The sequence below is a fragment of the Pelodiscus sinensis genome, chromosome 11 (genome assembly GCF_049634645.1).
Source record: "Pelodiscus sinensis isolate JC-2024 chromosome 11, ASM4963464v1, whole genome shotgun sequence".
NCBI classification, from domain to species: domain Eukaryota; kingdom Metazoa; phylum Chordata; order Testudines; family Trionychidae; genus Pelodiscus; species Pelodiscus sinensis.
The window spans coordinates 22,806,535-22,829,343 of NC_134721.1; the positions used below are offsets into that span (position 1 = coordinate 22,806,535).

Consider the following 22,809-nt stretch of genomic DNA (forward strand, 5'->3'; position numbering starts at 1 on the left):
GCGTGGGAACCCGCCCTGAGGACATGGGTGCTCCCCTTGACTCGGGCCGGCCGTGGCGAGGCCCCACATGAATTGGCTTCCCTCTGTCCACTCGCCGCCCCGCTCCAGGGTGACTGGCCCAGGCCTGTCCTCGGGGGTCACACCCACCCTTCCGCTGGCCTTGATCTCTGGCCGGGGTCTCTCGGGCCAGGGCCATGAGCCCAGCGAGCCTTCTCTGGACAGCCAGGGCGGCTTCCACCCCCGATGCTCCATCCAGGGAGGACTTCCCCTCCCATAACTCTCTCAGCAAGCCCAGAGGGTCCTCTATCTGGGGTAGAGACCCCCAAGCCGCGTTCCTCCTGTCTTGGGCCTTCCCGCCCCTCTGGCAGGAGTCACAGGACCGGCAGTACCGCTGCACAGCTGTAAAGATTCCCGGCCAATAGAAGTGCTGGAGCAGCTTCAGCCGGGTGCTCCGGATCCCCCGGTGGCCCCCAACGGGGACATCGTGGGCCAAATACAGCAGCTTGAGGCGATACTTTCGGGGGACGACCAGCTGCCGCTCTACCCTCCATGCCCTCGCCTTCCTGGGGAGGAGCCACTCACGGAACAGGAGCCCACGCTCCCGCAGGAATCTCTCCTGGCCACCTCTCCCCCGGGGCTGAGCTGCACGGAGGCCAGCCTGGTCCCTCAGCCTCTGCAAGGAGGGGTCTGCCTGCACCTCAGCCTGGAATTCAGCTGCTGAGGCAGGGATCGGGACCTGTCCCCCACCTCTGCCTAGGTCCGGAGTCCCAGCCTGGCTGGACCCCGTGTCCACTGGGATGGGACCCTGAGGACGCTGCCAGGAGTCCTTCCCTGGACCCACGTTGTCAGCCCCCCGCTGGCTCTGGCTCCGGGTAGTGACTAGAGCCCGCTGGGATTCATGGGGCCACTCCTCTAGGTCGTTCCCCATCAGCACCTCGGTGGGCAAGTGCGGGTGCACCCCCACTTCCTTGAGGCCCTCCTTGGCCCCCCATTTCAGATGCACCCTGGCTACAGGCACCTTAAACGGGGACCCGTCTATGCCCTTCAGGGTCAGCTGCGCGTGGGGTAGTATCCGCTCCGGGGCCACTATGTCAGATCGGGCCAGAGTCACCTCCGCCCCCGTGTCCCAGAAGCCCGTCACCTTCCTACCATCCACCTCCAGGGGTATGAGGCACTCGCTCCGCAGGGGCCGTCCTGCCCCCACCCGGTACACGGAGGAATCCGCCTCCTGAGAATCAGACCTCCCAGGGGAGGTGCACTGAGCATCCTTCCCCTCTCTCTGAGCTGAGGTTTGCCTGCCAGCCCCTGCCTCTGGGGCAGCCTGCCCTTCCTCCCGCCCCAGCCAGTTAACCCTGGACAGTCCCCGGTCCTGGGACCTGGTGCACTGAGCCCTCTTGTGGCCTTTTTGCCCACAGCGATGGCAAGTTAGGCTTTGGGCTGTCTCTGTCCAGGCCCTGGCTGGTTCTCTGGGGCGCAGACGACCTGTTCCTTGGTCTCGCCCCGTAGTTGACTCCCTCCGTCGCTCAGCCGAGATCCGGTCTCTGCGCGGTTCCCTTTCTCTCCGGGACTCCCGTTCACACCCGGACCGGCTCTCCGTGAACTCATCCGCCAGTCTCCCGGCCTCCTGGGGGTTCTCTGGTCTCCGGTCCTTGAGCCACAGCCTCAGTTTGGGTGGGCACGCTTCATAGAACTGCTCCATCATGACCAGCTTGAGCAGCTCCTCTGCGGTCTGGGCTCCAACTCCAGACACCCACTTGCGGCAGTATTGCGCCAGGCGGGAGGCCAGGTCCACATAGGTCTCCCGTGGCCCTTTCTGTACCCCCCGGAACTTCTTCCTGTATATCTCGGGGGTCAGCCCGAACTTGTGCAGCAGGGCCTCCTTGACTCGGTTGTAATCCCCTGGCTGTAGGTCCTCCAGCTGACTGAGCACTCCGGCCGCCTCCTGGCTCAGTGCGGGGATGAGCTCCTGCAGCCAGTCAGCTGGGGGAACCCGTTGCAGTCCACAGGCCCTCTCAAAGGAGCTGAGGAACCCGTCTATGTCACCCATGTCCTTCAATTGGGCCACCACGAGCCTCTCCAAGTGGCTGGCAGCCCTGGGACCTTGGGGCCCATCCGCACTTGGCGCAGCCGGTGCCCCGCCGGTTCTCCGCTCTGCCATGGCCAGCTCATGCTGTCGCTGCCTCTCTCGATCTTGGCGCTCCTTCTCTCGGTCCTCTACTTCCAATTCCCTGATCCGCAGCTGGATCTCCAGCCGCCGCAGCTCCGCTGGGCTGGCCCCTGCCCTAGATGGGCTACGGCTTGCAGGCCTCCCGGGAGACGCTGTCTCATCTCTCCGTTGGGTTCCAGCGCTCCTCCCCCTCTCTGAGCCTGACACACTCTCAGGGGGGGTCTGGCTGCTTCCCCTGGGGACAAGATCCTGGCCCTGTGGCTGGTCATTCTCTTCCAGCTGGGTAATCAGCTGGGCCTTGGCTGCTTTCCGCACAGGCAAGCCCCTCTCTCTGCACAGCCCCACCAGCTCTGCCTTCAAGAGTCGGGCGTAGGCCATCTGCCCGCTGGGCCCCTCGGTGCAGACTCACCAGTCTAGTGCTGCAGCGCCCCACGATTCCCAGGAACCGCTTCGCTCTGTCTCCAGCATGCCTGGCTCCAGGGCTCTTGCTTCTACTGCGCCTTGTCGCTTGCCGCTGGAAGCTCCATCCACGGGGTGCAGTGCATCCCACCCCTGACACCAGTGTGACGGCGCGTTGGGGTCCCCCGTCTCCTGCACCCCGAAATGGCGCAAACAGACTGCACCAGCCAGTGGAATTGAGGGTGGTTTACTGCTCCTCCAGCACAGCGCAGCACAGATGTAATCTGGTCACAGGAACTGGGCTAGGATGCCTCAGGCCCCCTTGAGATGGGGGAGACTGGGCCCCTAAACTCCAGCTCCTCTCCCTAGGCTGTCTCATCCATGCCCTCCGACAGCCAGCAACCAACTCACTCACTTCCAGCCCTGCCCCCCAGCCAAGGCAGCATTCCACCTTCCTTTGTTCCTCTCCATGGGGGGTGTCTGGCCACTGGTTTGCATAGTGACTCATCCTGTTTTGCTGGGTCGTGGTACCCACGGCAGCCAGTGGGGGTTCCCCCAGAGCCAGCAGCATAGAAACCAGCCAGGTACCCCCACTACGTCACACCCTACTACCTGCAAAAGATGAAAAGTCCTACAGAAGCAGCATGCTCAGCACCAGCACAGCACTGGGAGGGGATAGTTCATGATGCACAGCATTTGCGCCTTTCTTGTTCAAGGTGCAGTGTTGCTGAATTCCAGGGGGACTCCTGCCCAATTCCCCTCAGCTGGGGACTGCCTCTAGAAGGCTTGAGTGGTTTAAAGGAATCACTAGTTAAAACCAGAGACTTCCCAGGAAGAGGGAAATGCAAAGGGGAAAAAATAGTCCTCTAGGGCTTGTATTGTACCATTCCAGCCCTGGGAGTTTGTGTCCAGAACTCATCTCACTGGACTTCTTGAAAACAAAAACAAAACAAACAAAAAAAACCCACTGAATGCTGGGTGGTGATGCTGCATCACTGTTCCCCACATGTTCAAATCAATCTACTACAAAGCTAACAAGATTCAGAAAAGGCCTTTACTTTTTACATTTAGTCCGTGAAGCTTTAATGTTTCCTGCTGAGTAATTCACTGGCAAATGAAGAGTGAATTGGCACAGAACCCAGATTTCACCAAGTGTACTGAATGTTCTGTTTACCTGTAAGGAAACTCCCTGGAAAAGTTGATGGGGGCCTCCTCCATCACAGTGCTGGGATAGGAAAGGACCTGAGACTTCCTGTGAGGCTGCATCCAAGCAGCAAACTCCATCTCAGATTGGTTTTCAGAAATCTGCATATTTGGATCTAGAGAATGGGAAGAGAAAGCTAGAAGGATCTTCATGCATCTTTATCTACAGAAATGAATTCAGACAGATATCTAAACTACTGTATTTCACTTGCATGGGTCTGTATGCCTGGGAGTGAGAAAGATGCTAATAAGCTCCAAGCAATTGGGGAAACTTTAAATAACTCAGCATTTTATTGCATTCTTTTCTCTTACCATGTTTCTTTTATTCAGTTTATTAAGCCCATTTCTCGCACTCTATACCCTTATGTACAGAACAGCTCATTATATTTATTCATAAATACTGCTTACATGCAGTGTTTTACTAGAGGGCCAGATTCTGAGGTGATGTATAAAGGAATATACATAACATGTCAGGAAAAATGTAATTGAATTTAATGGAACCCAAGTTGGTGTCACAGAAGAAGAGACCAGAAGAGAGGAGTGTAATAGGAAAACCATCTTCTAGAAGGTGTAATAAAGGTGAGAATTAAAGTAACAGCATCTTCTGGCTCCTTGCTATTTATGTTAAACCAACTTAAACATATTTGGACTCACTTTCTGATATGTAACCCAAATTATCTATTCTAGTCTCTCTATTCTGTTCCATATAGATTCTCAGGCAAAACACATCACCAGGGTATCTGAAATACCTTTCAAAGTAAAGGATAAATCTTAGCACTTCTTCATTTGGCCTATTCTTTTTGGGGAATTAAAATGGTGTGTTTACTCAAACACACATTCTTAACCTAAAAACCAGTCTTAAAGGCTCTGTTCTCTATACTTTAATACTATCTTAGTTAAGGAAGAATGTGAGGTTGGTTTGATACATCTTTACCTGGAGCGTATAAACTGAATATTTGGAGACTGATCTCGCCTTAGACCAAAACGGATTGAAATGATTTCCTTGAAAAGTGCAAACCGCAATAGACTAAAGGAAATTGTGGGATAGTGGTACTCTGTCTTCTATGACAGAAGTCCATTTACCTGACAATTAGAGAGCAGGGCTGACAAAGAATTTGAAGTGGAGGGTTTCACAATGGAAGACACATTGGGTTTTCTCTCATACAGATCCTGCCTGCAATAGAAATGCTATTAGACATTCCAGGATGCTGGATCAATTGGTACAGTGGGGTTGCTGAGAGCCATTGAACCAGACTGTAATGGATATACATGAATCACTTCAAGCCGGGGAGTGTGGCAGTACCCGTAGATCTATGCCTATGTACCTGATAGTCCCTATAGGTAACATTTCACCACAGGTGCTGGCACAAATAAACAAGAACAAGTCTGACTCGGGTGTTTTTATCACATTGTCCTGTAATGCTGCCCAGAGCACTGCCCTTTGGGAATAATCAGTAACAGGAGTGGCCCTACACGAGCTGCCGGCAACTGGCACCCTAGGCGAAACACGCGATCGGCGCACGATCGGTGCCCCCACCTCCAAAGCCCTCATCGGCCATTTATCTTGGTGCCCTAGGCAACTGCCTAGGTCGCCTGTATTGATGGGCCACCACTGATCAGTAAGGACATTTCTAGCACATATAACCCACAGGCACGGAGATCACTGACAAAGGAGAGTGACATCAGCTCTACAGACTTAGCTGAGAGCTAGTTAGCTTTTAGCTCATGTAGTAGAGGTTCGTGGCTTTTAGTTCCTTAGGTCACAGGTTCACTCTCTCCTGCCAATGACCTGAGTCCATTGGCTCTACACATAGATGATGCCATAGATACTTTACATTCCTAGGTTAAGGAAAACATTATTTTGCACTAAAAGTATGTGCTTTCCTCTTTGACAATAGTCATGGAATAAGAGAGGTAAAACCAGCAAAACAATCATCCCAAAGAGCTACAAACCAAGTCTAAAATGTGCCCCAAGAATCCAAACAAACCTACTCTGCTTCAGCCAAACTTTTTTTGGCTGATGCAAAACAGCTGCCATCCCCACAGCACTGATGGTTTGGCAAAAATTCCTTCCCATATTGGTGGACTAAAGTAATGTTACAGCTAATCCATTTACAGGGTTTATTTAATACATGGCAGCCAATCAGTCAAAAGCCTGAGAAATTACATCAGAAGATATATACTTGAGGTCACAATCACAACTAAATCTTCAGTGCAGGGTACATATTTTCTCTTGATGTCATTAGGCTGTTGATTAAAACAGACTTTCTATATAGGACTGTTTGGCTAGGTTATTAAGGAGTACTCTCATGGTCTTAGGCCCAAGAAGGGATTTATAGAATCTAATATTAGTGATATGTATTTAAAAAATTAATTTTTCTGATTAATTATATCCCCGATGACATGGTGGATAGAACTGAGTGAATGATTCCTTGGGAATAATTTACTTGATACATGTAACTTCTTTTTCTGCTTACGAAAAATTTATAAGCCGATCACCATTCCCTCACATTTATATTTACTCCACAAATTTTGTTGTGGTGTTGTTTCCTATGGACTGATTGCAAACAGTTCACTGACGTAATATTACATTGAGCAATGATTGGTCACAAAAGTCCCAGAGTCACAAAAGTCCCATTGCTTTATTTCTGTTGCTAAGTTATAATTCCTATAAGGAGGAGAAAGACTGAGGAAGCCATCAGGGTTTTGGAGCAGATAAACAGGATTGGGGAAATTTTGGGAGCATTAAACTTTTTCTCTTCCAGATCAGCCAGATCTTGCCCAAGGTGTTATTCCTAGAAAACACAGGCTACTGTAAAAGTTATTGGATGGGTTCAGAGGGTATATTAATGTATTGTTCTTATTACACTCACACAGAGTAATTGAGTCTGTGATTTTAGTTCTGAAAGAGGCAGTTAGCTCACAGTATGGCTCATGGAATTGCCTCTGTGCCAGGAATCTGGCCATGAGTTTGGGGAACCCTAACTATTGTGTCAAACAGTGAGACAGACAAAATAAAATATACTAGGCATATTGCATTAATTGATTTGTAATTTACACTACAGTTGTTTACCTAGACTAAGTGCAGATGCTTGCATTCAATTATTTTCAGAGAGAGAAGTCAGATCTTTCAATTATCTCTACACCAGGGCTCTGGTGAGGAGTTAAAACAATATGAATTTCAATGTGCACAATTCAAATACACTTTCTGTGAGTATTCATGATGATAATGTTCACAGAATCACAGAATTGTAGAAATGTAGAGCTGGAGGGATTTTGAGAAATCATCAAGTCTAGATGCTTGCATTGTGTCAGGACCAAGTAAATCTAGGCCTTCTCTGAGTGACAGATGTTTATCCAATCTCTTTTTTAAAACTTCAGTCATGGGAATTCCACAATCTTCCATGGAAATCACACTAGCTTTTAACTGCCCTGTTAAAAAGTGCTTCTTACCAGGGCCGGCTCTAGGCTTTTTGCTGACTCAAGCAAAACATTTTTTGGCTGCCCCGCTCACCCCCTTTTTTGCTGGCTTTTACATGTTTGCACTTCGCAATTTTTTTGCTTTGTTTTGGTGACAGAGACGAGATTTCCAGCTCACACAAAACTCTTTTTCAAGAGTGGGAAATGTACCTTAAATCTCTACTTAATTGTTCTTATAGAAATAGGCTACTTTTTAATTGTGGTTTGAATGCATGAAAAACTATTAACACAAATAGTTTATATTTCCTTAACTAAGTACCAAAAATAGAAGGGAGAACTTGTGCCACATCTAAAACTCAAGTAGTTTATGGCTATACTTAATCAATCTTCAAACCAATTACAATCAGCTAACAACACCACTCTGTTTAAACATACTTGTCAAACAATTATGATAAATATAGCACATAAGACATCTAAACTACACCGATAAATAGTTGTATTGTTAAACTAGATTTGTTTTGGAATGCTGTGGTTCTAACATATCTATGTCATCAGATAAACTGAGATTGGTGGGTGTGCATGTGCACATTATTTTTGTGTGTCCATCTTGTTAGTAGCCATTATATATTCAAGTTTCTGAGGTGTTAGAGGGAGTGGAGAGTTGTATGTGCCCAATACAACTATATATGAAATGAAGCTTGCCTTAGAGACATCAAACACAAAAGTTTACCCAGATCAACAAAGTTTAATTCTTTAAAGAAATTTCTGTGAAACAGCATGTGTGGTTCTTTGAAGAGTGTAGAACAGTTAATAGTTTCTCTCTGAGTGTGTGTGTTCTGGATCCTTGTTTGGTTCTACTTCTACTACAAACATGAACAAGAAAAATATATTAGGAACAGACTTCAAAGGGTCCGTGGGTCTGAGGATGTCGGGGGCTGGGGCTTGGAGGGAGAGGCCAGGGGCTGGGCCAGCAGGCTGAGTGTTTGTAGGTTTGCCAGGTATTCAGTATTTTCTGATTTTTTTATGAGACAGGAAGCGAAAATACCGGACACATGGCAAGCCTAGGCGGAAAGGGGGCATCTTACTTGGGATTTCCATACGATGTAGGCGGAGGGGTGGCTGATGGCTTGGAGTGGAGAGGCTCTCGGAGGCAGCAGCCGCCGGGGAGGAGCAGGACTCAGGTCTAGGAGACAGGACTGGCCAGCAGGCTCCGGGGCCAGGCGCACATGGTGCCAGTGCTGGCTGCACAGCCGCAGCGTCTCCTGCGTCTCCTTTAAATCGGCAGGGCCGGGCAGGGCAGGGCAGGGCTAGGCTAGGCATTGGCGGGGGAGGGGAGGAGCAGGAGAGGAGACAGGGGAGGCTAGCAGGCTCCAGGGCGCATTGGACCACGGGCTGTGGCCCTTTAAATTGACAGGGCAGGGCTAGGTGTTGCCAGGGGTGAGGAAGAGCAGGACAGAGAGGAGACGGGGGCGGCCAGCAGGCTCCGGTGCACATTGGGCCGCAGCTCTTTAAATCAGCGGGGCGGGGCGGGGCAGGGACTAGGCGTTGACGGGGGCAGGGAGGAGCAGCAGGAGAGGAGACAGGGGTGGCCAGTAGGCTCCGGGGCACATTGGTGCTGCCAGCTGGCTGCACACAGCCGCGGCGTTTCTCAGTGTTTCCCGGCTGCGGCCCTTTAAATCGGAGGGGCGGGGCTAGGTGTTGCCAGGGTCGGCACCAGCTGCTTACTTGAAATTCTGCCCCTGGCAAAGTGCCGCCCCAAGCACCTGCCTGATTTGCTGGTGCCTAGAGCCAGCCCTGCTTTTTACTGTCTAACCTAAATCTCCTTTGCTTCAGATTTAGACCATTGTTTTATCCTAACTTCAGTGGATGATTGATCACCTTCCTTTATAACAGACCTGAAAATATTTGAAGCCCTAATATTAGGTGCTCCCTTCAGTCTTCTTTTCTCAAGATTAAGCATGCCCAGTTTTTTTAACCTTTCTTCATAGGTCAAGTTTTCTAAATCTTTTAGCATTTTTGTTGCTGTCCTCTGGACTCTGTCAGGTCTGTCCATATCTTTGCTGAAGTGTGGTGCCCAGAACTGGACACAGTACTTGGTCTAAAGCCTCACCATCCTGAACAGACTAGAATGAAACTGACTAACCTAGTTTCATACTTCGTACTGAGTTGAATGCCAAGAAGTAAGCAGCATAAATGGTTCAAAGCAAATTTGATTTTAAAAATCCCTTCCTTTTAATAACCTAATGTGGTGCAATTTACCACATATAGAGAATGCAAATAAAGGATTTTTATGTTGACTATGTTACTTTAACTATTAAATTCGGAGAGCACAAAGGATGTCTGTGGACCAAAACATCTGCCATGTTGAAAGTCTGACTGTTCTTTCCCTTTGGGAATAAAAACTTTTTATTGTTATATAATTGTAATTGGATTATTTTTGGACATGCATCAGACAAGTAATTATGGGTTTACGGGTGCGTCAGTCAATGTTTTGTTGATTTTTTAAATCTGTAATTTACAGTCTTTGATCCTACAAAAGCCTCACTCTGATTAGTAGTCTTTATGATCCTGATTTTTCAAAGGTATTCAGACATTGCTGCACTCAGTGTTGAAATGCCTAACTGATTTAGGAGCCTAAGTCCTATTTTCAAAAGAGATATTAGTTGCTTCAGAGCCTAAATCCCATCAAATGGCCTATAAGTGCCTAAATCTCTTTTGAATATGAGTAAGGTGATGAGCACAGCAATGCCTAAATACATTTGAAAAATCTGTGTTTATGTGAATAGCTCTGTTCACTCCAGTGGAACTACTCAAGTATGAAAGGATTTGCAGGATGTGGACTTTAGACTGTGAAGTAGTCAGAATAAGAAGCTGCTTCATTTAACTGTAAAGCACCATGCACATCTGTGGCAAAACTAAAAAATAATTATAAAAAGCCAATAATGTAGAAATAGAGGATAATTGTATACAGTATATATAAAAGCAACAAACCAAGGTTTTTCCTGTCCTCTAGCAGTTAATCTAGAAAATTTATTCTACTGATTCATCCACCAGTGGTAACATAAAAAGGGCTGTGACACGCAAGCAATAAAAGATCCAAACCCATGCTTAGTACAATAATTACAGAACTACAGACAAAACTTCAGCTCTGCCAGGATTTGCTCCATTTTAAAAGCAGAATTTAAGCATAACTCACATATTTAAAGCTACCCTTGGAAGAGATACTTTTACCAAAACCAAGGCAATGAGCTTTTAGGCAGTAGTGGAAATTTACTTCTAATTCCATGATTTGGTTTTTATATAGCACAGATTAGGTAAGAGAAAGGAGCACAGTAAAACTCAGTGGTTTCATTCTGCAAAAACTCACTCAACATTTAATCCATGTGGGTTTAACAATTGCTCCCATTCCCCAGATTTAGAGTTGAGTTTGGAGTTTCCAAGAAAGCCAAAAGATTATAGTAAAACTCAATTTAACATATTCCCATTCTGAAACCAGGCAAAACTGCAAATTCTACCTGGTTTTGATGTGCAACCATAAATCACCCCAGGTTTGTTCACAAGATTTATGAATTCTAAATTAAACTTTTTTTTCCATGATTCTGGCCTGAATTTTAAGCAGGTAACAGAACCAGGCAAGTTTAACATGGGTTTGCATGTCATTTGGGAAGGTCTATTATATTTCTATGACTACTATTTCTATGCCAAAACCACAGGGGATGAAGACAAGGAAGGAAAAAAATATAGACTATTGGTGAAACTGTTCTGGAACAAGGTGACCTGAGCAGTGCATACAGAAGATTTAGCTTAATCCTTTAAAGTGGCAGCACAAAGGCTGGCAGACGTCAAATGAGATATACCAGCTGTGATTTGGTTGGCCAACACATTGCTCTCTCCTCTGCCTGCTGCTGGGTGTTTTCATATGAATAGGTAGATTATTAAACTACAGAATTTAACAGTCCTTGGAGCACTTGACAGAGCAGAATTTTCTTGTATTTTTAATATACTGATTGAACCTAACAACAAAGCAGAGTGGAAGGATAATACTATCTGCTTGTGACAAGGGACCTTGCAAATGCAAAATACTTGGGATAAGGAATCCAGAACTCTGTGCTGGCAATTGTATGCAATCTTTGTTTCAGGACAACTGACATCATTTATAGACTCCAAAGTGTATATTTTTATTGTTAAGGTATCTTTATGGTAGGGAAATCTGTGCCAATCTTTCACCAATACATCTACTAAATGGCATGTATTAAAGCAGTCTAGACAATAAATCAACTGGCCAAGGCAGGAGCTGCTGCATCAAATGTCTGAATCAGACACTCATCACACACAAAAATTATTTTAGGACTTACTTTTCACCACAGAAGGAGAGAAAACCATTATTTTCCTTAGTAATGAGCTGTGTTGTCAGCCTGTACAGTAATAAAAATAACTAAAATACTATAAAAAAAGGGTGTGTATCTATGTATAAGGGTGTGTCTGCACTGCATCCATAACTTGAAATAAGTTACGCAATTTGACCTACACAATTTGCATAGCTTATTTTGAGTCAATTTCAAAATAGCTTATTTTGAAATTTGGTGCTGTCTACACAGCACTTATTTCGAAACAAATCGCTGTTTCAAAACGTCCCTTACTCCTCATGGGATGAGGTTTACAGGGACATTGGAACAGCGAGCGTGTTATATTTCAAAATAATGGGCGCACTGAAAAGATGCGGAATAGCTATTTTGGGATACCATAGGTATTCCGAAATAAGCTACGCCTACACTGCAGCACTAAGGCTTTGTCTACACTGCAGGGGTTTTGTGAAAGAACCCTTTTGCGGAAGAGATCTTTTGCGCAAGAGAGCATCCACACTGCATGGACACTCTTGTGGAAGAAAGTTCTGATAGCCATTCACAGAATGGCCATCAGAGCACCTGTGCTTTTTGTGATAGGCTCTTTTTGTGCAAGAAACCCCGATGAGCGTCCACACACCTTTTTGCACAAGAACTCTTGCGCAAAAGGATGTCATACTTCATAGAAGGAGGTATTCCTACACTGCAAAAAGCCCTCTGTTCTGTCGATTGACTGTAGATTTTCTGGAGCAAAAACACGCTTGAGGTGTGGACGCCCCACGGGTTTTTGTGCAAGAACCCTGTAGTGTAGACAGAGCCTAACTGTATTACTGCTCCACCCATAACACTGGGGAAAATGGGTGGAATGGCAAAAGCTTTATTTCTGTGCCTGGAGATATACATATTTTTTGAAGGTGATCACAAGAAGTGATAGAGTTTGAAAGAAGTAAGACGAGACAAGGAATACAGAAAGAAATAGAAATATTTTTTGTATACAGAAGTTATCTTCATGTCTCTCTAGAAAAGAGTCAGTATGATTTCTGAACCTGAAAGGCACAAAGTAAATAGCAGAGATCGGTTCAGACAGGAACTTCTGATTCAAATGCACAATGCAATCTACCTGCTACCCAAGTCTCGAAAGCAACCCCCTTCTCTTGCACTGTTTTCCTTCCATAATAAACAAATCCAGGGTCCTCTTGCCTCTGTTTGTGGCCTAACCAATATCTCTCCTTGTTAAAATTTGCAGTCTTAGATGTTCAATGGAGACTGGGGTTACTTCAAATCACTCAAGACTCAAATACACAGTGCCCAGCCTCCACTGCACACCAATGCAAGGGCTGAACAAAAGAGATCTGTGCTGGGCCTAGCACAGAGGCCGTTGGGTTTCAAGTTCTTCTTTAAAGTAGGAAGTGGATCCGGAGAATTTTCAAATGGAAGGGATCAGGTCAATGGTGGAGAAAGGGAAAAGCTGCAAGATGAGTGGCTGAGGAGGTAGAAGGAAGACTATAAAAAAGAGAAAGCAGGAGAAGCATAGAGGGAAATTGCATGTGGGTGTCTACCACTATGATAAAGCACACCGACATTATCCTTTTCCTATAAACTCTTTCTGTGCTTCCTAGCAACAAGTATCCCAGAATGGACACCATGCTATATTTTAAACCTTCTTACTCATCCAAATGACTGTTATAAAAGTGAACATAGGGCTGGCTGTGCTCAATAACACTGGGGACTTCAGCCTTACATAGAACTTTCTGCTAGGTCCCAGCAGTCATTTTACAAATTCAACACTTGGAATGAAGATTTTGGTGCAGGCTTAAAAAAATGCCACCCCTGCTCTCCTAGCATGTTTTCTTGGGTCATGCTCTGACTCTAAGAATACAATTGGATCAAGCCATAAATATGATGCCTAACCCTGTCTGTTTCAATCAGAGACATACCAGTGAAAACAGGTATATCTGGGGGGCTGATTTCTCCTTACTAACAAATTTTTCCCCTACTTATCCTTTGTCCCATGTATAAATATTACATATTATTGAGAATAAAGAGCCTTACATTGCTGGGAAGTGATTGGTTGAGTACAGCACCAGTGACTTGTTGGAAACTGGAGATGCTGCAGTTTCTGAAGCTCAAGTATTGCTCGCTTCTTTCTTGCATGTTCAGTCCTTTCATTTTCTTTTCTTCTCCAAGTCTCCAATCTGGAAATAAGACAGACACGCATGGTGTTTTCAACTAGTATGCCTGTACACCTCAGCTTATTGTCTCCAGTCATCCAGCTTTGCTCATAATGACAAGGGGCTAGGATTAGACTAATGAATTTTTGTGTCACTGTGATAGGACCATGCCCTAAGAGACTCATTTCCCTTTCTGCTTCTGCTTCTAAAAATGAGGTGTTAGAATCTGAATGTTCATCTGTCAGCAGGCTATGGTCAGGAAAGATGGGTAGTGTTGATCAGGCATGAGACTAGAAGCTAAAAGAGCTGGGATCCTGCCAGCTCTGCTCCTGAATCCCAATGTGATTTTGGGCAAATGACTCAGGGCACATTTTCAAAAGAGAGTCTAATTTATGCCAAGCAAGACAACTGCAGCCTTCTTTGACTTCAGTGGAAGTTGAGAGTGGCTTAGAATCTCTGAAAGTCAGGCCCAAGAAGGTTAATGTTGGGCACCCAAAATTAAAGGACACTTTTAAAATTTGAAAATCTGTACCTCAGGCTCTCCAAACAGGGAAAATAGTGCTGGCTTGTCTTACAGAAGGGCTACATCATCAGTGGGGCTTGTAAATGGTTTGGGATTCTCAGATGCTAGAGTAAAACAAGGTATCCCACCCTTCTCACCCCGGGGGAGGATTCTATTTTGTGACTGGCCTCATATCTATGCTTATCGGGTAGTCAAGTTGACTACTCACATTTCCCTCCCTTGCTATATCAGAGGCAATAAGGAGAAGGGAAGCAGAAGCTGGTGACAGGGGGAGCTGGCTCAAATGCTGGTTGCCCCCAGCACCGGCTCCATGGTGCCACCCATCCCCCCATCGCTGCTACCTCTGTCAGAGACAGAGGGAGGTGGGCAGCAGCCCCTGTCTGAGGTGGCCTGGAATGTTTAGCAGATTCTGGGTACTGCAACATAAACAGAAGCAGCATTAAGTTTCAGAGGGGTAGTCGTGTTAGTCTGTAATTGAAAAAAACGTAAAAAACAACGAATAGTCCTGCAGCACCTTAGAGACTAACAAAAATGTAGATGCTATCATGAGCTTTGGTGGGCACAACCCACTTCTTCAGATGAAGCATTAGATACTATGACATGGCTTAAGGTTCCAAATACTGCACCTCACTAGGGCTTTATCACTCCAGGTCACATTGCTACCATCTTTTGGTTGATAAGTTTGCTTCTTCAGAAAGGTCCTAGGGAGAAAAACTGAGCATGAATCAGGAAAGAGTTGTAATCAAGACACTTACAATTATTTTTTAATGTAGAATCTAGAATATATTTTGGGTGGCTTTGCTTACAAAATTGACAGAATCAGGATTTTCTAAGAGAAATTTTAAAGTTTTTCTGTATATTTTACTTCTCACCAACTTGCATCTCATTCACTAGGACCCCTCTCTATGTTCATTTTGGAATGGCAGATGTTTCAGTTAGTGAAAACGACAGCATATAAAGATTTATAAAATCCTTGCAGGAGGCATAAGGGGTCTGTTGAAAAAGGCTTTTTTTCTCAACAGATCCCCCTCTAGATTGACGCTTTTTGCCAACAAAGTGCTGAGTCGGCAAAAACAGCGGCCATTTTTATTCAAATTAGGCACGGGATAGCTAAATCCCCGCTTCATTTGCAATGTCGACCCGCCTAATCTGCATCCCTCTGCCGACAGAGGGATGCAGTCTAGACATACCCCTTATGATCAAATTCAACAGACAAAAATAGAAATACAGTAAGAGTGTACATTCTGTAGTAGCATTTTAAAATACAGGGTGACTAGCATGGCAATTTAATCTTGCTTAATGGAAATAATAAACTGCTCATCAATATTCTGAGCACTGGACTTGGAGACAGGATCTTTCCTAAGTTTGTTTGTTTTAATTTGTCAGCTGACAAAATACAGGTCTAGAGTAAAGTCCAAAAATTTGCTTTCCAATGTGAATTTAAATGAAAACAACTGTCTAAGCTGTGTCCTGGCTAGAACTGGGTGAATAGCTGATTTTTCAGTTTACTGGTAGTTTATTTTATTTCATGGTTGATTTGTTTTTTAAATAAAATGGAATAAAGGACCAGACCCAAAACAGCCAGAAGAGGAGAGAGTAATACTGTCTCCCTTTTAACCTTTAGTCCAGTGGCTAGAGCACATGCCTGACATAGAGACATTCCACAGAGATTTCAACAACCTACACCCCACCATCAACCTCAGCCTGGACCATTCTACACGAGAGATCCATTTCCTGGACACCACAGTACAAATCAACAATGGAAAATTAGACACCACTCTCTACAGAAAACCCACTGACTCATACAGTTACCTACATGCTTCCAGCTCCCATCCAGAACACACCATACGATCCATCATCTATAGCCAAGCCCTTTGATACAACCGCATCTGCTCTAATCCCACTGACAGAGACCAGAAACTTCAGGATCTCTACCAAGCATTTATAAAACTCAACTACCCACCCGGAGAAATAAAAAAGCAAATTGAAAGAGCCAGCCGAATACCTAGAAACCATCTACTTCAAGACAGACCCAAGAAAACCAACAATAGAACACCACTTGTCATCACGTACAGCCCCCAACTTAAACCTGCCCAACACATTATCAATAAACTGCAGCCTATACTGGAACAGGATACCAAACTCCAAGAGGCTCTGGGAGACAGACCCATAGTCTCCTATAGACAACCACCTAACCTCAAGATGATTCTTACCAACGACCACAGGACATAGCACACTAATACCAACCCTGGTACCTTCCCTTGCAACAAACCCCGTTGCCAGCTTTGTCCACATATTCACCCTGCTGATACCATTATTGGACCTAACCAAGTGAGTTCTAAGATCAAGAACACATATTCCTGCTCATCCAGAAATATAATTTATGCTATCATGTGCCGTAAGTGTCCGTCTGCTTTGTACATTGGACAAACGTCTCAGACACTTCGCCAAAGGATCAATGCCCACAAAACATATATTAGACAGGATCACAAAGAAAAAACAGTTTCTTGCCATTTCAACCAGAAAGGACACTGTCTCAACGACTTAACTACCTGCATCCGGCTACAAAGACCTTTTAAATCTGCACTTGAAAGGGAATCCTCTACACTCTACACCTGAGTCTAAACAAAGGATCTAGTTATCTTACCCATTACAAAGATAGCTTCCCCAATTATCACCTCTAATATCATCAGCCCACAAACATTCAACCCCCCCCATCCTACTTCTGTTCTGAAATTTGATTTGTCCTTTTCATATGTGTTCCTTTTTTAAAATTGTATCCTTTGGTATATATGGTTGCGACTATTTTCTTCCACTATTTGATCTGAGGAAGTGGGTCTGGCCCACAAAAGCTCATCATCTAATAAACCATCTTGTTAGTCTTTAAAGTGCTACATAGTCCTGTATTTTGCTTCAGCTACACCAGACTAACACGGCTACATTCTATTATTATGCCTGACATATGTGAGACTTGGATTCAATTTCCTTTCTGCTTGACAGGGGAAGGAATTTGAACGTGGGTCTCCCACATTGCAGGACAGTACAATAGCCATTAGCCAGTGCACTATGGGGTATTCAGGGGAGGAGAACTCCCAACATCTCCAGCTGAAGCTGTTCCTCTGCACACAACTAATTAGTCATTGGCACAGCGTTTCAACTTTGCATCACCTAATTCTTAAGTGAGTTCCCTAACCACCAGGTCATAGTGATTTTCACTTTCAGGCAGCAAGGCCAACAGCCTAGCCAGACTTCTGGGCAAGATGGGGGAGGCCTGCTCTCTGGGCCTCAAGTGGAAGGGCTGAGGCTGGGGCTAGGCAGGCCTCAGCACCACCTGGAGAGCACCATGCCTCCCCACCTCAGCGCTGACTGAAACATGCTGCGTGGTGCTCTAGCAGTAACTTAAAGGGCCCGAGGTTCCAGCTGCAGCTGATGCCATAATAGCAGCAGTGGCAGCCAAGAGTTCTGAGGTTGTTTTGTGTCACTGAGCCACAGGGTGCCTTGTCTTCTTGCCCTCTCACTGCCTCCCTCCTCCCCGCCTATTGATGGGCCTGCTCTCTGATCCATGACCCTGAAGCTTTGCAGGCTGAGAACTGTAATCTTGGAGCAACCCTTTGTATGAAAAATGAGACTGGTTGTGACTGGTTCTTTTTCAGCAAATCAGGTGTGCCCATATGACTTCTTTGGCCAAAGTTAAACATCAAGCTATGATTAAAAAGTATGATCCCTGTGTTTGAAAGACAGTATTTGACCTTACAACACTCACATGACATTTTTTGCTCCCTTAAGTTGGCTACTAAAAGCAACATTGTCCCCCAATTTTATAATCATGATGCTCTGAGGGAAGGCTACTCATCATCATTTTTTTCTCCTTCAGGCTATATCTTTGAGCTGCAAAATCATGTCCAGAAGACAGTGCTGTGGCACAGCTGCCTGAATTTTCAATTCCTTTCCATTTTTGTCACAAAAAGCACATTAGCCTCAATTGTTTCACCATCACTGTGTCATTTAAATGACCTGACAAGGCAAAGTAGACATCCTCAAGAATGGAATTACCATGCAAATGTTGGCTCATTATGACAAAGCCAAAAAGCCAGGAGAGCAACCAGAACATGTGTGTCCATGAACCAAAATAAAAACAGTATGTTCACATAAAGAGGGGAGAACATGCCCCAAAAGGAGCAGGCTATGTCTAGCCCAAGAGTAGAGTTGCCAGATTGTTTAACCAAAAATACCAAACTCCTCTCCCCCTCCCCACCCCAAAAAAACGTGGAAAAAATGTTGTTGAAAGAAAGCCAGTGGCCATCTTGCCTCCCTCCCTGCTCTGGGTCAAACAGCTCCCCTGCAGAAGCAGGTAAGCAGCGGCGGCAGGGGGAGGGGGACGATTGCTGACTGTGTGTAGGGTTGCCAGGTGTCCAGTATTGACCCGGACAGTCTGGTATTTTTGCCCCCTGGCTGGGAAAAAAAATCAGAAAATACCGGACATTTTAAGTGTCTGGTATTTTCTGATCATTTTTTTACCGGACAGGAGCTGAAAATACCAGACTGTCTGGGTCAATCCCAGATGCCTGGCAACCCTACCCAAGAGGGCAGTGTAAAAACCAGGCCCAATCACAGCACCTCTGTTTGTTAATGGGCATCCCCTGCTTCCTACTAGCATTACAGGAAGTGCAAATGATGGAGGCATGTTATCTTCTGGAGTTCCCTCTATGTGTAGTAGCTCTGAACAATCCAGACACTGGCCAGTCCCTAAATGGTACTATTTGGCTCTAATTCAAGCAAAGTATTTAAGTACCTGCCTAACTTTAAGCACATGAGTAGTCTCAATTGGCTTTAATGTTTGTCAGAGTCCAGTGAACTGAGGGAGGTACATTCCAAGCTGGAAGCTGTTACGACGTTAGGAATTCGTGATGAAGGAAGAGAACAGTTGAACAAAAATAATGAATATGCTCTTTGGGGGCAAGACCATCCTTTTCTTCTGTGCTTGTACAGCCCCTAGTGCAATGGGGTCCTGGTCCATGCCTGGCCCTAGACAAATAATATATAGTAACAATCTGTCCCCCTTCCACTTGTTTCACTGAAGTGTCATTCCTGTGCTGCAGTCATAGCCAACAACATACATAGAATAAGGATGTTGGTGTGAAATGCTTTGAAACACTGTCACAATAGGAACAATTTTCTTTAGAGAATGAAATCAGACTGCACAGTTATTTTTTGTCAGCTGAAACATGAAAAGAATATAAATGAGATTACATCTGGCCCTGGGTATATAGGAGAGCAGAACCAGCCTTAACCAGATTCAGTTTTCCTCCATTGTTCTTCTAAGAAATTTAAAATCCCAAAGAAATCCTGAATCTGGTTAGATGTCTGTTCAAAGAAACCACATTCTTGCTTAGCAGAAAGAGCGTGCCTTTGATTATTTGAAAATGCATGATTTAATCATTCCACTCCGCATACCTTTTCTCAGCTGGCGCCACCGCCTAAAACACACAGACAGAGAGACAAGCATTAGATAAAACAACATGATTTCTAACTAAAGAGATGGGAGTCAAAGGGTCAAACCTTGCATGGGGCTGAGCATCTTCAATGCCTATTGACCTCTCTGAGCAGTGTGGGTGCTTAGCACATCCCAGGAGGTGCTCAGTACTTATGGAAAAATAGCAACTGGAACATGTGGCTACAATACAGAAGATCATAACTTGGGTTCAAATCTCAGCTTCCTAATTCTTCTGCTCTACATCATTATGTGTTGGCAGCCATTTTAATCGAATGACCTCAATTGCTAACAAAAAGAAATAGTCACTTCTTTAAATCCAGTTGGGAATATCCACATGAGCTTGAGCTCCTGAAAAGTGCAAGTTTGACAACATTGGAAACCTTATCCGCTCTGCAAAGGGCAAGTACCACATATTCAGCAAGACAAGCTTCCCTTTCAATACCCCTTGCTAATGTGCCTCAACCAGCCACTGGGTGATCTTAAAAAGAAAGGTTCTGTATTGCATTTCCCAAAAGTCCCTACATTCAGTCCTTAAATGGTGTTTAAAAGCATCAAAATATCTAGGAGGATTTAGTTCCCTGACATGTCAGCCAGATGCAAAATGTGTTGAGTATGTCTAGTACTCAGGTGTTTATTGCAGATTTCATTAATAGTCCTTGCACATTGGGCACAGGAAGAAACCTGTCCATTTAGGATGTGCTATGCAAATTGCATATCTTATTTCAATTCTATTTCAAAACTGCTTATTTTGAAATTTGGCACATCTACACAGAACCAAATTTTGGAATAACGCACTATTTTGAGACGTCCCTTAACCCTCGTGGAATGAGGCTTATGGGGATTCTGAAATAGTGCACCAATTATTTTGAAAAATATTTCGAAATAACAGGCGGCTTGCTAAGACAGGGGTGGAGGTGGGTAGATATTACAGGATACCTCCAGTATCCTGAAAAAGCTACACAGTGTAGACGTACCCTTACTGACAGAAGCAGCAATTGCTCACACATCTTAGAGAAAAGAAATAATCCTACCTGTCTGATTAAAAAACAAAACCTTTCAGCAGCATGATTCTGAAAATGAACTGAATTACTTAACTTACCAAGACCTGAGAGCTGAGTTTTGTCTTTCACACAGGAATCATGAAGAAATCAATAGCACTCACAGCAGAGCAAAGAGCTACCTTTCTGGCACATTTAGGTTTTGGTAACATCATTAGTTCTGACTTCACATGTTGAGAATCCTGAACTCAGAGCTAGTAGCTTTCAACAAAAAAATTTTGTTTTTTTAAATGAATCCATTTACCATTTCGAAGCTTATGCATGACTCCAGTCCAGGATTTTGTATTTGAACGGAAATGTTTTTTTATTTTAACTTTAAATTACAATGTGGAAAGGCCTCAAAAACTGCAAGCACTACTTCAACAGTTGAAACTAGAAGAGGTCCTCTTTATAACAGCCACAAGCCTCGAACACACAAGTCTGGGGAAAGGGTTTTTAGCTCTGGAGCTCATTCCCCTCTTGATCTGAAAGAACCCAAAGCTGTTGATCCTCTCCTCACAGTGTGAATTTCTTCTATTTGAGCAAGCTATCTATCTTAAGTATTTATTACTGTAGGATCTAAGCACCTTCTCTCTTTAATGTATTTCTTCTAACAACATCTCTGTGAGGTAGGGCAGAGCTATATTATCTCCATTTTATAGGCAGGAATCTGAAGCACTGGTATACTAAGTAACTTGCCAAAGATCACACACAATGTCTGTAGCAAAGACAAAAATCCTCTTCTCTTGAGTGCCAGGTTAGAACTCTGACTATTTCTCTATCACTAGGTACAGTTTTTGATTGATGTTAACTCCCCAGTTTTTGCTTTGTTTCCAGTAAACATGCCCAGATAGAATATTCCAGATAAACAGCAAGAGTGCTAATAATTATTATAATCAAATGAATTACTGACTCTAGGAATGGTAAACATCCACTACAATCAGAATGATCTTACACACAGGTGCCAAGTCAATTCATATCACCTCTGCAGCAACTCCTGTAAGCAATGAAGCTGGAGCTCTGCACGACTCCAAAGGGAATCTGTCCAATCTTTATCAGCAGGAACAAAGATGACATTGCATGGATCCTCATTTGGGGAAATGGGTTTTAAGTTGGAGGAAACACAGTCTTCAGAGAGTCAAACTGGAAACACTCTGTAGTTCTTAAAAATTCTGAACATGCATAACAGCAATACCATAAGCCCATAGGCGTGCGCAGCACATTTCATTAAGGTGTGCACCCAGAGATTTTTTTTTTAAAGGCAAACATTTATTGAATACTCAATCATAAAGGACATTATATTTATTCATCAAACAAACTAAAGAAACTAAAACTTAACTAAACTTAATTTTTTTTAAATTAACAACTAAACTTTACTTAAAAAATACAAACTTAAGTATGGGACGTACTTCTTAGTTTGTTTTTTACATGTGCAATTCAGCGCTTATTGCATAATACAGCAATCCATACTTTAAAACTAAAAAAGCATATCATGCGATTACATTAAAACACAAAGTTACTTTTTTTTGGAGACATTATAGGGTTGCCAGGTAGTCTTAAAAAAAAATACTGGACACACTTCATGGGGGGGGGAGGACGACCAGCCGGGAGGGGAGTGGGGCTGACCGGGAGGAAAGTGGGGGGCTGGCAAGCAGAGCTGGTGAGAGGGTGTCGGGGGCTGGCCGGCGGTTATCGGGGGGGGGGGAGGCAGCTGATGGGAAGCAGAGCTGGTTGGTAGGAGGAGGGGGGAGGGCAGAGCAGGGCTGGCCGGTGGAGATCGGGGGGAAGGAGGGGAGGCCAGCGGGAGCAGGGCTGGCCGGGCGAGCTCAGGAGGAGGGGAGAACTGGCTGCCCGAAGCAGCGCTGGCAGGGGGTGCAGCGGGGCTGGCCGGGGAAGACTGGGAGGAGGAACCAGCCGGCGGGAGATAGAGCTGGCGGTGGGGTTGGGGAGCGGGACTGACCTGGGCAGTGCAGATCCCAGGGCGCTCCTGCCCCCCGCACGGTTCAGGCGAAGCACGAGTCAGTCTGGCTGCAGCTCCACCACGTGCTTGAC

At 45.0% G+C, this 22,809-nt stretch overlaps 1 protein-coding gene across 2 annotated transcripts in view; it reads right to left on the reverse strand.

Moving 5' to 3' along the window:
• Window positions 1-22,809, reverse strand: part of C11H3orf22 (chromosome 11 C3orf22 homolog) — a 95,488-nt gene that overhangs the window by 3,641 nt on the left and 69,038 nt on the right. For both annotated transcript variants that reach the window (XM_075938780.1, XM_025183140.2), the window contains exons 28-31: window positions 19,681-19,703; window positions 14,853-14,927; window positions 13,585-13,727; window positions 3,741-3,885 (exon numbers count right to left, since the gene is read on the reverse strand). In XM_075938780.1, coding sequence (XP_075794895.1) covers window positions 3,741-3,885; window positions 13,585-13,727; window positions 14,853-14,927; window positions 19,681-19,703 — 386 coding nt within the window. The remainder of the gene's footprint in view (window positions 1-3,740; window positions 3,886-13,584; window positions 13,728-14,852; window positions 14,928-19,680; window positions 19,704-22,809) is intronic.